This window comes from Manis pentadactyla, chromosome 4 (assembly GCF_030020395.1).
Source record: "Manis pentadactyla isolate mManPen7 chromosome 4, mManPen7.hap1, whole genome shotgun sequence".
In the NCBI taxonomy this organism is placed as follows: domain Eukaryota; kingdom Metazoa; phylum Chordata; class Mammalia; order Pholidota; family Manidae; genus Manis; species Manis pentadactyla.
In genome coordinates, this window is record NC_080022.1 from 85192868 (window position 1) to 85208864 (window position 15997).

A 15997-nucleotide genomic window follows, 5' to 3' on the forward strand; every position below is an offset into this window, starting at 1 on the left:
TACTACAGAGATCCAGGACTGTGGGGCATTCCTGTGGCAGTAATAGCAGAGGCAGTTCTCAGAGGCACCTGTGATACTGTTACTGGTTTGTTTAGATCCCAGTTCTTTGTCTTCTCAATGGAAACAATTCAATCAAGTGACAGACTTAGGACAGTCTTAAGTGGCAGGAATTTATAAGCAAAGCAAAAGTAAGCTCTTGAGAAGGGGGGGACGGTGGGCTGTTCAGAACAGCCCCGCTATTAGAGTTAGGGTTGGTCTTTAAAATGGTGAAAACTCCCTCCCCTCATCTTACATCATTCAATTGACATGTTGATTGACATTTTCAGATTATATAACCTTCCTAGTGTGCAGGTCTTACCTGTAAGTTGCCAAGTAAAAGCCATGGGGTGGCAGGGTAAAAGTGGGTGGAGGTAGGCAAAACCACAATGTAAATTTATTATAATTATGGTATAATGAACCCTGAGGTAGCTCCAGTTGCATTCTGGGTCTTAGTGTGCCAACCCGTGTTGGTGGTCTGGAAGACGGCTTGGACTTTTTTACATCTTGTTTGGCCCTGTTAAGGCAGGAGACTGAACCATAAACAGGAGGGGTTTGGGGCATATTCTGCCATCTGGTGACAAAGGGGTAGATAAAGAGGCAGAGGACCTGGTCCAAGACAGGGTAGGACCCACTCATGTCTGCCTAACTACCTGACAGTACTGATGGTGGTGACAGCATCTGGAGTCCAGCGACATCAGCGTCAACGGCAGATGGGATACATCCAGTGTTTAGCAATATTGGTTGCACTGTCTACACCATTAGTTCAGCGGCATGGCTGGGGCTGTGATCCAAGTTGTGTAGTCTTGCTGTGTTCTGTTCATTTTCTGAGCCTGTCTCTATGCTTTCTGACAATTCTGTGAGTTACAGTATCCTTAGGAATTTCCTGTTCATATTGTAATTAGAAAACCTTGACTCTTTCTCACTAGCCAGATGAGCTTAATGAGAAAACCATCTTCAATAGTTTGTATTCCTTCTAGTCCTTAGCAGAGAACCTTTTTAAGTGAGTACATCTGATAGCATCGTTTATGAATAAATAATGTGATCCCTAACCTTAAAAAGTTATAGTTTAATACAGAATGTAAAGAATGCGCATGAAATAAATACAATCTATAAAATTGAATAAAACTAAATGCTAAATTGCTAACAAACTGTGTCATTTGGAAAAATCTTCCTGAAAGAGATGGGACTATAGTTAATTCCTAAAAGATGAGCAGAAAACAGGCATTTTGGGTACAGGAACCATAAAACATCAGAAGAAGAGGGCATATTCACAGGGCCCAGAGACCAGCCCAAGTGAAGAATTGGGCATATAAACTGAAACCAATGGGTGGGCGGGGGTTTGGGTGGGGGAGATACTTTGAATGATTAAGAGGGAACATATTATTAAAGCCTTTTCCTCTAATCAGAAATAGAGAAACTCTTTCCCTATATATCTTACATATATCTCTTAAGTTTTTTAAAGTTAAACATTTTAAACACTGGGTTAAATAGTTTGCCAGGAAAAGTTTTAGAAACCAAGTTCGACTTAGTCCTCTCCCTGGTTATATGCAAACTTCTTAGACATTTTTGTCAGAACTGATGGGAGAAAAGAGCTGAGACTGAGGATAGCAAATAATAAAACGTGCAGACAGTTTCAAAAAAATTCAGTTTGCATTCAATTTTCCATTACTTTGTAATTTAATTTTTTTTAATACTAAGCAGTGAACCATAATTACAGGTATGCACTGGCAGCGCAGACTGAACATTATTTCCTGGTGGCAAAGTCCAGTCCTGCTCCTTGTCCTCGACTCTCAGTAACTAACATTCTTGCTCATTAACTTCAAGAAGACGTCTAGGAGTAAAGATAAAAATGAAAGTGGCTGCAAATAGTTTTAAATCCAACTTGCCTGGCTTGACAGTGAAATGACCACACGGTCTGGTCATTGGGTCAAAAATCAATTACAAAACAGAGGAGCTTTTCTTGTTTTTATTTTTGCATTAGCCTTAGTAAAAAGCGGACTAGAAAACCACAACCAAGAAGAAAGGCAACCATTAAAGCAGGAAATACACTATTGGCTTTTCCCTCGGCGGGATGGGTCGGCTGCCTTCCAGCCCCGCGGCGGCTCCTCGCCCAGGCGCTTCTGACCAGACCCCCGCCCCCGCGGAAACCGTCGCCTGGCAGCCGCCGCGCCCGGACGCCCTCCTCCAACCTTCCTCCCCGGCTTTCTTCCAGCGGCCGGCGGCCCTTTCCTACCCCAGCCACAGCTCGAGAGCCCCACTCCCGCGTCTCCCGCAGGCCCCAGGCTGGATGGGGGACGAGCTCCGCTCCCGCGCTCGCAGCGCCGTTTCCGCGTCTGCGCAGCGGGCGAGGGGCTGGAACGGGGCCGATCGGGGAGGTGCAGGACGCGCGGGAGCCAATGGGCAGGCTCGGGGGAGCCGGGCTGGCAGCGGCGGCCGGCCGGGCGCGCACTCTCGGGATGGAGGGCGAGCGCCGGGCGTCTCAGCCGCGCGCCGCGGGCCTCCCAGCCGGCGGCGCCGGAGAGGAGAGCCCGGGGGATGCCGAGCCCGTCCCGGGCAGCAGCGGCTCCTCCTCCCTGCTGCAGGCCGAGGTGCTGGATCTGGACGAGGACGAGGACGACCTGGAGGTATTCAGTAAGGTGAGGGCGGCGGCGGCGCGCCCCGGGAAAGTTCCAAGGCAACTCCCGGAGTTGGCACGGCTGTGCGGCGGCCCCCGCAGGAGCGCGCGGGAGGCTCGGAGCTGGAGGTTGTGGGGAGGGGGGAAGTCTGCGCAGCCGCTCCGCTCCCCCGGGCCGCCCGCCGCGCCTGTGCTGCGTCCGGCAGGGCCCCGACCGCTGCCGCCCAGTCTAATGCACTTTGACCTGCCCCTCGGCTGGGTGGTGGCATCGTGGAGCCTGCAAAGTTGTAATTTTTTCCCTTTTTCGTTTTCTTCGCTGACGCAGACGCCTCCTCGAGACAGTACTCGAACCCGAGAGGCGGTGGCCCGAAAGTGGCCCCGTCCTAGAAGCAGCTTTTCGCGTGCGGCCAGCCCTGAACTCGGGGAGAGAGATAACTCGAGTCTGGAGAAATTATCCTTGATTAAGTGTTACTGGCTGTGAATTTGAGACTCGGGTGAGTCTCAAAGTCCACTGCGAGTAGGTGCGAGGGAGGCCCCTCTTCAGGAGAAAACGGTTCGTGTGTCCAGCGGGAAACTCCCCCACTGCAGAGCTCAGGATTTTTCAGATTGTCAGCGACTGTCGGTCAACCCACTGCCAGACGCTTTCTTTTTTTCCTTTTCCCAGAGAAATCTGGACCAAAGGGCCCTCTTACTTTGTAGTAGAGAAATTGACTCGGATTAGTGGCGGACGTGTGGTGCGTGTACGCTGGTGGTGGTCATTTCTTTTTGGAAAAAAATACCTTTCTGGCAGGGCCGCTCAAGTTTCTCACGTTGCTGGTGGTGGAATACCTGAGTTGACGTGAGAACATTGTATTACTTACTAAAGTTAAATGTTACTTCGAGATGTCAGGTAAAGCAACATACTTAACCACTGCTTTATTGTGGGAGAGCGAATTGCAGTTAGAAAGTGACCAAGCATCTGACCCCAAAGAGGAATATTATGCAAAACTCCTTCTTTTTCTTAGGATTAGATGAAATGGTAGGCACGTTGTGTTCTAGGTATTTAGACAGAGTATCAGTTTTGTGCTCTTGATAAAGTGTTTGACCTTTCAGTGTGCTTAAATTATAAAACAGTGGACTTATTTTATGTTCAGTTGTAAAAAGTTAACACTGCCTTTTTACATTCCACATATACTTTATGTTCAGATCAGGGACAATAGGCCAGCCCTTACAATGTTTTCCAAGACCCCCGTGAGTCTCTGAATATTTGTGTGTGACTCTACATTGTGAAACTTCTGGCCGAGGGAAGGGAGAGTGTTGGGAGTGGTGGCATTTGTGTACCAAATCATCTGGGATTGTTTTAAACTTGGCATGTGGTTTCTCCTTTCTTAGATTCTGAGTGTTCTAGCTCCCTCTTAAAAATCGCTGTTCTAATGAGCCCTTGTTGTCAGAGGTAGAGCTAAGGTGAAGCTAATGAAATTTAAGCTTCAGATGTTGTTTTGTTTGGGTGGTTGGAAATGGGAGTTGGAGATGTTCTAGGTAGGTTGTGGCAGGACAGGTTGCAAGCAGAAACATTTCTAAGTAAGCATTTCTGGTAAATTGCCTACAGCTGTCTCAGAATAAAAGAATATAGATCTCCATGGCTTCAATCAGTTGTTGAGATTTCTTTTCTCATTGTAAATAAAATTTCGTTTTCCTACATAGTTTTGTATTCTTTTTAAAAAGGTTGCAAACTTCAGCTCCATACACATGGATCCACCCTGCTTGTCAGTGTTGTGTAATTACATGTGTTGTACACTTAAAAAAGTTAAGAACCACTCCTACAGAAAGTGGCCACATAGATTAAGGTAAAGATATCACATTGGTTGAAGTCTGAAAAGAATACTTAGAAATTTTAAAAATTACCCTCCTGCTTATATTTCAGTAAGTTGAATTTTTCAACCATTAACTATGGTAAACAAGCAAATGTGAGAAAGTACTCTCTATTGGCCTACTAGTTCCTTTTTAGCCTTCTGCTATGTAGAGCTCTACCATTGCCCAGCCTACCCTAGGATGGTATCAAAAATTACTTCTAAACTATACTATGGTAACCCTTTAGTACTTTGAGATCCACTACTTTCATATTTAGTTTATGTTTACACTTGTGGTCCCTTATTCTCTTAGATTATTTGTGAATATATATCATGCTGCCATCTAAAAGCTTTTGCATGAGTAGGATCTTTGGCTTATTATTATTCTTTTCTTGCCACAGTATATTACAAGTACATGTTAGATATTTTGGCTAAGATGCTGTACTATTTCTTGGAAAATAAAGAAATGCAAGATTCAGTTCTTGTGATCACAGTCTGGAAGTCCAGGTGGAAGATGTGACAGAAACTCTAAATGACAACATTAATCAAGAGAGTTGGAGAGTAAAACAAACAATTGTTCTGAGTTTTCAAATAATCCAGTGAAGAGAAGATGATGCCAGATATCTCAGAAGACCATAGAGAACGAAGGAGAACATAACCGATGATTCAGAAACAAGAAACAATAACAAAAACAAAAGGATAAAAATTATAACAATATTGTATGAATAGCGTTAGAACTGGGCCAAATGAGGTAAGGCTTGCAAAAAAATAAATGTTATTAGAGAAAAAAGGCCTTTTTCTCTGCATTTAAAGGGAAAGGTTCTTCTTTTTTTTGGAAAGTATATGAAAGTAAAATAAATTGCCTTTATTTTTATTACATACTTAATGTATAGAAGAAAGAGCAATTGCAACATATCATAGGTAACTAGGTCACAGGGAAGCACTGAGATTCTTACCTGGTAGCAGTAAATGAAAACCCTAATTGGTTGTTTAAAGGTATCAGGACTGTAAAATGAGATTTGCATTATCAAGCATAATCAGGGAATTTACAGATGTAATTATCCTCATCACCACTAGTCATCCAGGAGAAATCATGCAATGCAGGCATGGTACGCCCAAACTAGAGTTGTGTATCTATTCTTTTTTAAAATAATAGGCAAAAAGGAAAGTCCGGACAGTGAAGATCAGTATAATTCAGTATCCAGCAAGGCTATCAAAGCAATAGAACTATTTGGTATTTTGTTTATAAACTCTTTGAAAAGAAAGACGTGGTCATGTTTTATTAGTTATGGAAAACTAAGATTGTTTTTATGCTAAATCAGAAACATAACAAACATGTTTATTGGAGCAAGGCTTTTGAAAGAGTCATTCATATTTTTATAGAAAAGGTTATTTTTGAAAGAATAATAGAATATAGTTGTTGAGACATCTAGCTCCCATAAATATGTATAGGATCTCTGTCAATCTAGGAATTCATAATAGTTATGGAGGAACATAATTGTACTATTCAACACTTCTATCAAATACTTAGAAGAAGATATTAGAAGTTTCACATTTGTTTTCTGAACCATCTTTATTTAGTTCCTACTGTGTGCCTGTATGAGTCCTGGTCCTGATGAGAATCAGAATTTTCTCCAGTGATTTAAATGAAGAGAGTTTAATGCAAGAACTATTTGTAGAATTTTGATCAGGGTTCAGGAACAAACAAGGAATACTGAGAGACTTAAGAGACTTGCATAGCAAAAAAACATTAGCACCCTTAGTTTAAAGGGAAGAGGAATGGAAATAGTGTTGCTGGAATCCATTGAGAGCCAGAGCAGGGTATATGGGGCCACTTTCACAGGAACTGTATTTACAGAGAGATGTAGCTAGAAATGTGCTACTGCCAGAAATGTGGTGCCTAAGCAGGGAGGAAATAGGTAGGATATTCCCTGAGCTATGCTTCTGCTTTTGATCTCCTGCTTATGGCCTCCACTGATAAAGATGCTCAGGTGGTATCATCCATAGGGGTCAGCCATCTAGGGCACAGGGAAAAATGGGTGGAAACTGGGGGGTTGAAAATAAAGAATACCAGCGTAATATATAGTACAAGTGTAGAGAAAAGCTTTGGATAAAGATAGCCACATCTCTATCTCCCATCCCATGTGCTCCTCCATAATGTGACCTGCTACCTTTCTATCAAGAGGTGGGATCTGTTCCCCTCTTCTTGAATCTAGGTGAGATTATTATGACTGTTTTGATCAGTTACGCTTGGTAGAAATGATGGATATGGTGCAGCTTCCAGAGCTAGGTCATAAAAGGAAACATAGGCTCTGCTTTGTCCAGTGGGACACTGTGCTTTTCGTAGCTGCAATGTAAGAAAGGCAAGCTAAGGTCTCCATGTTGCGGGGAAGCCCACGTTCCCTTGAGAAACCAGATGCAGATGCTCCCATCAGGTGCCCCAGCTGAAATCCCAGGTACCATCCAGCATCAAGTGGCTGGCTTGTGAGTGATGATGTCTGTATGATTTCTACCCCCAGCATGAAGCACTTCCAGCCATCAGATCTTCTCAGCTGAGGCCCTGCATGTGGTGGAGGAGAGGCAAGACATTTCTGCTGTGTCTAATCTAAATTATTGGGCTAATAAACCAGTGAGCATGATGAAATATAAAAGCAATGAAATTGTTTTATACCACTAAGTTTTGGGATGATTTATTACACAGGAGTAGAAACTATAATAGCTAATAATCTGTATAACAAAGCTTTCCAAATCTTATGATAAATTAGAATATTGGGTTCAGAAGTAGACTATGATATTTAATTGGGGTAAATGTAAAGTCCTGAAGAATGTTCTGCTAGTCACTGTAAATAAAAATACAGTTTAGTGGGTAGGAGCAGAGCTACACTGCCTGTGGCTACACTGACTGTATTTGAAATCCTTGCTCCACCACTTACTGGCTTTGTTTCCTTGGGCAAGTTACTTAACCTCTCCATGCCTCAGATTTTTCATCTGTAAACTGAGGGCAAATAATAAATATGAGAATTAAATGACTTACATGCAAAGAGCTTATAGTGTCTGGCCCTTAGTAAATATGCAGGTGCCGTGAGATGCTGCTGTGCAGAAAGACCTGCAGTGATGGGCATGTTCTGTACCTGCCTGTTTGATGTGGCAGCCACTAGCCACTTGTGACCCGTGAGTACTGGAAATGTGGCTACGACGCATAAGAACTGACCTTTTAATTGTTTCAGTTAATTTACACTTAAATGTGAGTACCTTGAGCAGTAGCTTGAGTTATAGGTTACTAAAGAAATATCTTTGAATGGATGGAATGAGTGATTTCCTACCTTGGTGATCCACATAGAAATATGTAAAATACACATACCTTGTACACACACATGCACACATATATGTACATAGTGTATATGTGTTTAGTGTATGAATCTATGAGTGTCTGTATGTACATAGTGTTTGTATGTGTATAGTGTATAAATGTGTGAGTGTGTGTGTGTGTGTGCACTCTCAAATGTCCAACTCACTTGAAGTCTAAAATACAGGATTACAACAGGCAAGTCATGTGTTCCCCCTTCCCTGGTCTACTTCTGAACTTGCCTGGGTGGGTCTTACTATTTTGATGATTAAAAGAGGAAGCAGTAAAGCTAAGGGAAATAGTGATGATTTGGAACTATTTATATTCCTTCCACTAGAGGCTCCACTCTCTACCATCACAGCTTTCTAACATGTTAAGTAATTTCGTATGCCTCCCAGTGGAGGAAGAGTGAGTGAGTGAAACAAAGAAGATGAAAAACCCTCAAGTTCTCCTTATGAATGAGCATGTATATGGTCAACAATAGAATTACACAAGGACATTTCAGGGCAAATTTGGGGAGACTTCGAATAGGACCATTTTATGTACAAATATTCCTATCAGTTTTCTTTGATTGAAAACTCAATTTACACAAATGACATGATATTGAATCTAAACAAACACCATATTTCCAAGATCATATGGAATATTAATTGTTCTGTGATCTGCCCTGTCCTGCCACTTCTGACGTTCCATTCCACCCACTGTATTTTAAAGGGGAATTGATAGTCTTTGTCAGAAAGTGGCACAGGGAAGTTAGGTCATCTGCAGATGCCAGCACTCTGTTATTGGTTCTTTGGAGCCCTATGTTAAGGTAGAACCAGAGATCTTGCCCGCTCAGCGAAAAGAGGGCTTGGATCCACAAGCACTGTCATCCTTGGGCACAAGAAGTGGGGAAGGCTGCAGTAGTAAGTTATGCTGCACATTTGCTGTTGTGGAGTAGAATGAACAAAGAGGTTTCACTGATAATATGTTCTAGCAATTGCCACATAATATGAAAGACTGGGGAAGAACAAAAAGTAGTTTAGCTTGGAAAAGACTTGGGTTAATTCTTTTCACAACTCTTCATGAAGAGTTATGATCAAGGTGGATTAAATATTTGTAGTTCTGAAGGATAAAACTAGAACCACTAGGTCAAAAGTATGTGGAGACAAGTTTTAGGCCAGTTTAAGGAAGAGATTTGTAACTGAAGGTTCTAAAATGAAAAGGATTACTCAGCATGGTCATGAATTCTGTCACTACAAATGTTCAAGCACAGGCTGGATGACTAACTGTCCCAGAGGAGAGGAGGGTGGGATAGTTGGGCTGCCCCTTTCCACTGTTAAGAAGCTGTTACAAATGGAATTTCAGATTACTAAATTTAACTACAAGAGCAATGGAAAGTCCTGACAAGATGGTCTGCTCATCTCTTCAACTTAATTTTCGAACTATATTGCATCATTCTCTGATTCTTGTATTTCTCTTTCTATCCCTTTTATCTTTTCCATTTCATTCACTGCTAATGATGTGACTATTTCAGATACACATAATAAAATACTTACTGTTACCTTCTGTTTATCTCTTTCACTTGCTCTTCATGTCCCTTAAATATCTAAAAAATAACCCCCATCACTTTTATCTTCTTGAAATCTCTGAAATTAGTGCCATCTTCCTGTTCCCATTGCTACAATTAAAATAGTTATATTGTTACATCTGAAAAGCCATTAACTAGGCTAGGCCTTGCAGCAACTGATGTTTCTGATCATATTGTTACATTTTGCCATTCAAGGGTCTGGGTGATCAGTCTGCATACCGGCTGTCCTGCCTTCTGCCTCACCAGTCTGTCTCCTCTACAGCCTGATTGCTTAAAATACCTCCCATGATCTATTGCATCTACTGGGAGCTTGTTGGAAATGCAGTTTCAGAGCTCCCTCTTGACCCAATGAATCAGAATCTATATTTTAACAGGATTCCCTGGTGATTTGTTTGCACCTTACAATTTGAAAAGCACTGATCTAGAATCACTGATCTATGGTCCACTTGCTGTATGTGAGCTTACTTTGTATTTTTCTATCTCTGTGTAATTATTTTTAGGTCCACAAAACAAAATCCTTTGTTATTTATGGCCCAATGTAAAGCTGCCTGTTTCCTAAGGACTTCTCCATTCTCCATCTTAATCTCTCCACCTTGTGCTCCTCATAATAGTGTTTTGAATCTTGTGATTCTTAGTAACATTTTGCCTTATAAAGAGGTGTTTATTTCTCTTCTCTAAAACCTGGATTGCTTGTCTACCTCCAGCAGATTAAACTCCTTGATGGTAGGAGACTAGGAGCTCTAAATATACATTAATATATTTACATTATACATTATTATTAGAAATAAATACATTAGTGATGACATGGCCTGTGACCTTTTCCCGTGTGTAGACACAATTATTACAGTAATTTGCCAATGGTCTGTCTTCAGTTAATCCATTTGTATTGTGTTGGTCTTTCCTATCTGAATACTAAACCAAATAGAATTAAAACAAATTGTTCTTATTAAATGGTGAGTAAATGTTAATTGCCAGATGACACAGAACTATGTTGAATGTCAATCCTGGACAAAATTTCCTACTTGGATTGCCTTAGAAGGTACAAACACTCAGCATAAAAAACCCAAGGAAATCATTTAGGAATCATCTTTTACTTGAAAAAAAAAATCCTTTTAAACTAGTAGCACCTGATTCAATCGGGGCCTGGTGGTAAGCAACGGCAACCGACTCTGGCAGGAAATGAATGAAATGGTGAATATTATTAGATTGCTCACAGAGTAGTTTTGAAGTCAGGAAATGTAGGTGCGGAAGTGGATAGGCACTAGCAGAAAATGTAGCCAATGTGATGTTTGGAAAGAGGATTGGATGCTGTATAGCCAAAAGGAAAAAATAATCCATGGGAACCTATAGGAAAGGGAACTATGTACAATTCATTTTGCCAATGCATTTACTTATTGGTCAGTAGAAATGCAGAAAATTATAACAAATACTTTGGGAAAATGATGTCAAAAGATTGCAGATATGAACTTTATATGCCCTAAAAATATACTTTATTCAATTGGGTTTTAAAGGTACAATTTTATTTCTGCATCCTTGAGGTTCTCATCAGTTGCTCTGGTTAACGCTGACCGTCTGCTACAGTTTTCCAAGTGGCTGGTGTGATCAGAAGGGAAAACAGATTCAATAGCTATGGGATGTAGTGCTCAAAATTAATTTTATCCATGCATTTATTTATTTCTATTGAACATATTCCAAAGAAGATATAAGACAAAATTAAACTAATCATTCACAGTTGCTCACTTCAAGAATATATCTTAAAGTGTTCTCAGTAAACAAGGGAAAGGTTGTATCCTTAAAAGACTGTTTTAAATGGAATATTTGATTAACTCTGACACTACATATATCAGTCATGCTGGACAAAAAAATGTATTGCTTGTTGTATTAATAAAAAAGGATATAGTCAGGCAATCAAAGTTATTAGCAGGTACTGACATAAAAAATCAGTAAAACACATGTGATAAAATAGAACAGAAGGCTAAACCAGTAGTTCTTAAAATTGAAGATATAATAATTTTACTTTTTAACTTTGAGAAATGCTTTGGTATGCTGTACTCTATTTTTTTTCTTTTTACTTTTTTTTTGCACTAACTTCTTTGATGTATAATCTATATACCATAGAATAATTTTACTTTTTAACTTTGAGAAATGCTTTGTTATGCTCTACTCTATTTTTTTTTCTTTTTACGTTTTCACTAACTTCTTTGACGTATAATCTATATACCATAGAATAATTTTACTTTTTAACTTTGAGAAATGCTTTGATATGCTGTACTCTTTTTTATTTTTTTCTTTTCACTCTTTTTTTTCACTAACTTCTTTCACATATAATCAATATACTATAAACTTCACCCATTTTGGGTGAATGATTTTTAAAAAAATAAATTTACTGAATTATACAGTGAGGTCTTCTGAGAATCACAAAAATGTATTTCTAATATTTAAAGAGCCTGTATTTATTTAAAGGAGGCTGTTCTGGTATTATATTGGTAGTTTAGGTTGGGCTGTATAATAACTACTTAGGTTAAAAGTATGGGAAATATGGGAAAACATTCCATGAAATCAAAGGAGGCACCAGGGATATAAAACTGAGGACGAACACTTTTAATTTAAAATTACCAAAGCGTATGTTTTTCAGTTAGTGTGAGAGTGTGACCAAAATTTGGTATTGTCTTTTAAATGCTTTATTATGTGTATAGCTTCCCCTTTGAATGAGTCATTACATGTAGTGTCTGTTAGGCTATTTAGAAGTAGTAGGGTAAAAGAATATTCTTGGTACAGCTGTTTTAACTGTCTAATAGTTTTCCTGATATATTTTAAGCATATAAAGTCTCTTCAGGAACATTCATGTTTGTTGGTGTGGCTAGATATCAAGGCAATTCAACACTTTCCCTGGAGAATATCTATAAAGATGGCACTTATGTTTAGGGGAGTAGTTTTAATTTACTGTAGGCCAGAATACATTTTAGCCCTGCCTAGTAAGTGTACAGTCAGCTGGTTACACTCCTTAGGAACCATTTTTATTATATTCCTGAGATGGGTCTTCAGTGTGATCTGCCCATAGAAAATATTTTCAACTTCTTCAGGAATTCTGGTTAAATCAATTATTTTTCCTGGCTTATACTACTTCCAGTGAGTCAGCATTGAATCCATATAGATATTTTCATGCCTGCAGAAGATACATAGTTCTTCTTCAGCTTACAATGGGTTTATGTCCCAATGAGCCCATTGTATGTTGAAAATATTGCAAGTCAAAAATACATTTAATATTGAACATCATCACTTAGCCTAGCCTACCTTACTTAAATGTGCTCACAACACTTAACACTTGCCTATAGTTGGGAAAAATCATCTAATAAAAAGCCTGTTTTATAATACAGTATTGAATATCTCCTGTAATTTAGTCAATACTATGCTGAAAGTGAAAAGCAGAGCAGCTCTATGTACACAGAACAGCTCTAAGTGTCTGGGCTGTCCACCCTTGTGGTCATGTGGCTCACTGCTGCTGTCCAGCACCAAGAAAGAGGATCCTACCACATGTATCATCAGCCCCAGAGAAGATCAAAATTTAAAGTATGGTTTCTACTAAATTTGTACCACTTTTGCACCATTGTGAAGTTGAAAAATCGTAAGTCCAACCATTATAAGTTGCAAATTATATATAAACATATGTATCTATATTACGTCTGTCTCTGTATATTATATAACTGTCTATGTAATACCTGTATAAAGCAGAAGCAAGAAGCCTGTAGGCCAAATCTAGTATGGTTTGTTTTTGTAAATAAAGTTTTATTAGCATGCAGCCACACCTGTTTTTTTTTTTTTTGTACTTATCTAAGAGTTTGTTCCTTTAAAGAAAAGTTTTTCACAAATCAACTATGTAAAAATAAACTATAATTTTTGTACTATATTATTAAGCTAATTTGTAAAATCTTTTTAGATGATCACTCAAAATATTTACAGATCTGAAAAAAGTTAAAGATATTCCATATTTAAAGTACCTAAAATACTCTTTTTTTTTTTTACTGTATAATTCCCTTTATATGACAATCTTTTTTTTTTTTTTAATTATTTTTTATTGAAGGGTAGTTGACGCACAGTATTACATTACATTAGTTTCAAGTGTACAACACAGTGGTAGAACATTTATATACATAATTCTAGGTTCCAGCTATCACCCTACCAAGCTGTTACAATATCTTGACTATATTCCTTATGCTATACATTACATCCCGGTTACTTATTTATTTTACCATTGGAAGTCTGTCCTTTTTTTTTTTTTTTTTTTTTTTTTTGTGAGGGCATCTCTCATATTTATTGATCAAATGGTTGTTAACGACAATAAAATTCTGTATAGGGGAGTCAGTGCTCAATGCACAATCATTAATCCACCCCAAGCCTAATTTTCATCAGTCTCCAATCTTCTGAGGCATAACAAACAAGTTCTTACATGGAGAACAAATTCTTACATAATGTTTTTTAATGTATTGTCTGTGATGGTTTTCACATTACAGTGGCCAAGGTGAGTAACTGTGACAGAGAGAGATGGCCCATTAAGGCCCAAATTTATTGTCTGGCCCTTTATGGAAAATGTTTACAGTCTCCTAGTAATAGAATAATAAAATTTTCATGCATGTACTTACCACTCAGCTTAAGAATTAAAACATAAACCTAAAATTTGATATGTTCTGTGTGGCCATCTCCAATATTCTCTCTTTATCCTGCTTAAAAGGAAATAATAATCTGAATTTTGTGCTTATCATTTTGCTTGGTTTTCATAAAAGTTTATTCTATATTTGTATCTTGAATCAATATATTTTAATGATTTATATGGATTTGGACCTTGTATGTTTTAGGAATTTAAAAAATGATACCATCCTGTATGAATTCTTATCTGATTTACTTGTTTTTCCTCCTAACATTATGTTTATGAGATTTGTTTGTGATTTTGCATGTAGTTGGTTTTCATTGCTCTATAGTATATACAACCTTGTATGCATATGCCACAATTTATCTATTCTTCTGTTTCTAGTTTTTTCTAATTGCTAACAATGCTGCCTTGAATGTATTTGTACTTCCTCAGGTTTTGTGCACTAAGTAACTATGTATTAACCATAAGAATTTATTTATTCTTGCTTTACATTTCTATTTAATTTCATGGGCAACTGAAAAAAGTGAATTCACTGACAACTCCCAGGGATCATACTTTGATGTACTTTTGACTTACTGGCAGTTAGAAGGTCAAACGCTAGTTCTTCTACTTAATAGCAGTTAGAATTTGAACAAGTGATTTAACCTCTCTCCTCTCATCTGAAAACAAGGTATAAAAGAGCACCTACTCAATAGTTTTGCTTTCTGATTTAAAAAAATGGGAAGAAATAGAACCTGGGTCATTGTACGGTTTACATAAGATAATTCACATAAAACCTTCAAGCAGATAATGTACACATCACATTTTTTCATCTCTTTTTATCCTCTCCTTAATCCTCTGTGATCCAAAGTGAGATGAGACCTCTCTCAGAGGTTACAAGTAAGAACACTGAACCTCAGAAAAGTGAAATAAAGGCCTTATGTCACATAAAACCACGTGAAACATTTCTGTGGTCAGTATATAGTGTTGTAGTGCACAAGACCTGAGGAAGTCCAAGTGCATTCAAGGGAACACTGCTGGAAAACAGAAATGTAAAAATGGATAAATAAATTATGGAATATGCATGCAGGGTATATATACTACATAACAGTGGAAATTTTGTTTAACTAGAATGTTGTAGGCCCCTTTAGAGAGCACAGAACAGGCTTTTTCCCCCAATCACATTTTCAGCAGCATTCCACAGAAGGCCTTTCTAATTTTTTTATTATTATTATAAGCAGGCAGATTGGAAGGAGTTGTAAACCAAAACACAGCTGGTAATTCTAAACTTAGGCCCATCAAGATGAGTGTCCCTCAAAACAACAGGATTTCTCACACTCCCTCTACTTTAAGTTGCTTTTTTACCAGATGTCTCTTGGTGCGCGTGTTTCTTGTGCATCAGCAATTTTATTTGCATGGCCTTTTCATGCCACTGTTCTGATTTATCACACTTCTCACATTGATTTTTTGTTCCCTCTACTTGTAAAAGGAAAATAGCTGTTTGTGCGCAGATGGCGGGTGCGATTTAGTGTTATTGGAGTAATTCATGTTATATTTATGAGATGTTCCAGAGTAGCATCTCAGAGAGGGATATTAAGGAAGGACATCTCTTAGAGAGGTTGTACCTAACCCTTTAATCTGTTTCTTTGAGTGTTCAGCTCCGAATGCAAGGCACTGTTTGTTTTAAAATTCAGTTATGTATTTTGTTTGTTTCAGTAGTAGAACTTCGGAACCATCTAATTGTATTAAAGGAGGGAGGCAAAAACATTTTTCAGGAGTTACTGTAAAAAACAATGAATGAATGGAGACAGGATGAAATATTTTAAGCTTAGTGTCTTCCTTACATGTTGTGTATCACTCTGGGTACAGACATGCTGTTAGTTTTTAGGGCTGCCGTAACAAAGTCCCACTAAGTGTCTGAAGCAATGAAAATTCATTTTCCCATAGTTCTGGAAGCTAGAAATCTGCAATC

At 38.7% G+C, this 15997-nt stretch overlaps 1 protein-coding gene across 2 annotated transcripts in view; it reads left to right on the top strand.

Annotated features, from left to right (window-relative positions):
• The first annotated feature begins 2292 nt into the window (after positions 1-2292).
• Positions 2293-15997, top strand: part of SNX7 (sorting nexin 7) — a 109131-nt gene continuing 95426 nt past the window's right edge. Inside the window, exon 1 of one of the 2 annotated variants that reach the window (XM_057500456.1) lies at positions 2293-2675. In XM_057500456.1, the coding sequence (XP_057356439.1) occupies positions 2436-2675 (240 nt within the window). In that variant the 5' untranslated portion in view covers positions 2293-2435. The remainder of the gene's footprint in view (positions 2676-15997) is intronic. The other variant, XM_036883836.2, reaches the window with a different exon arrangement.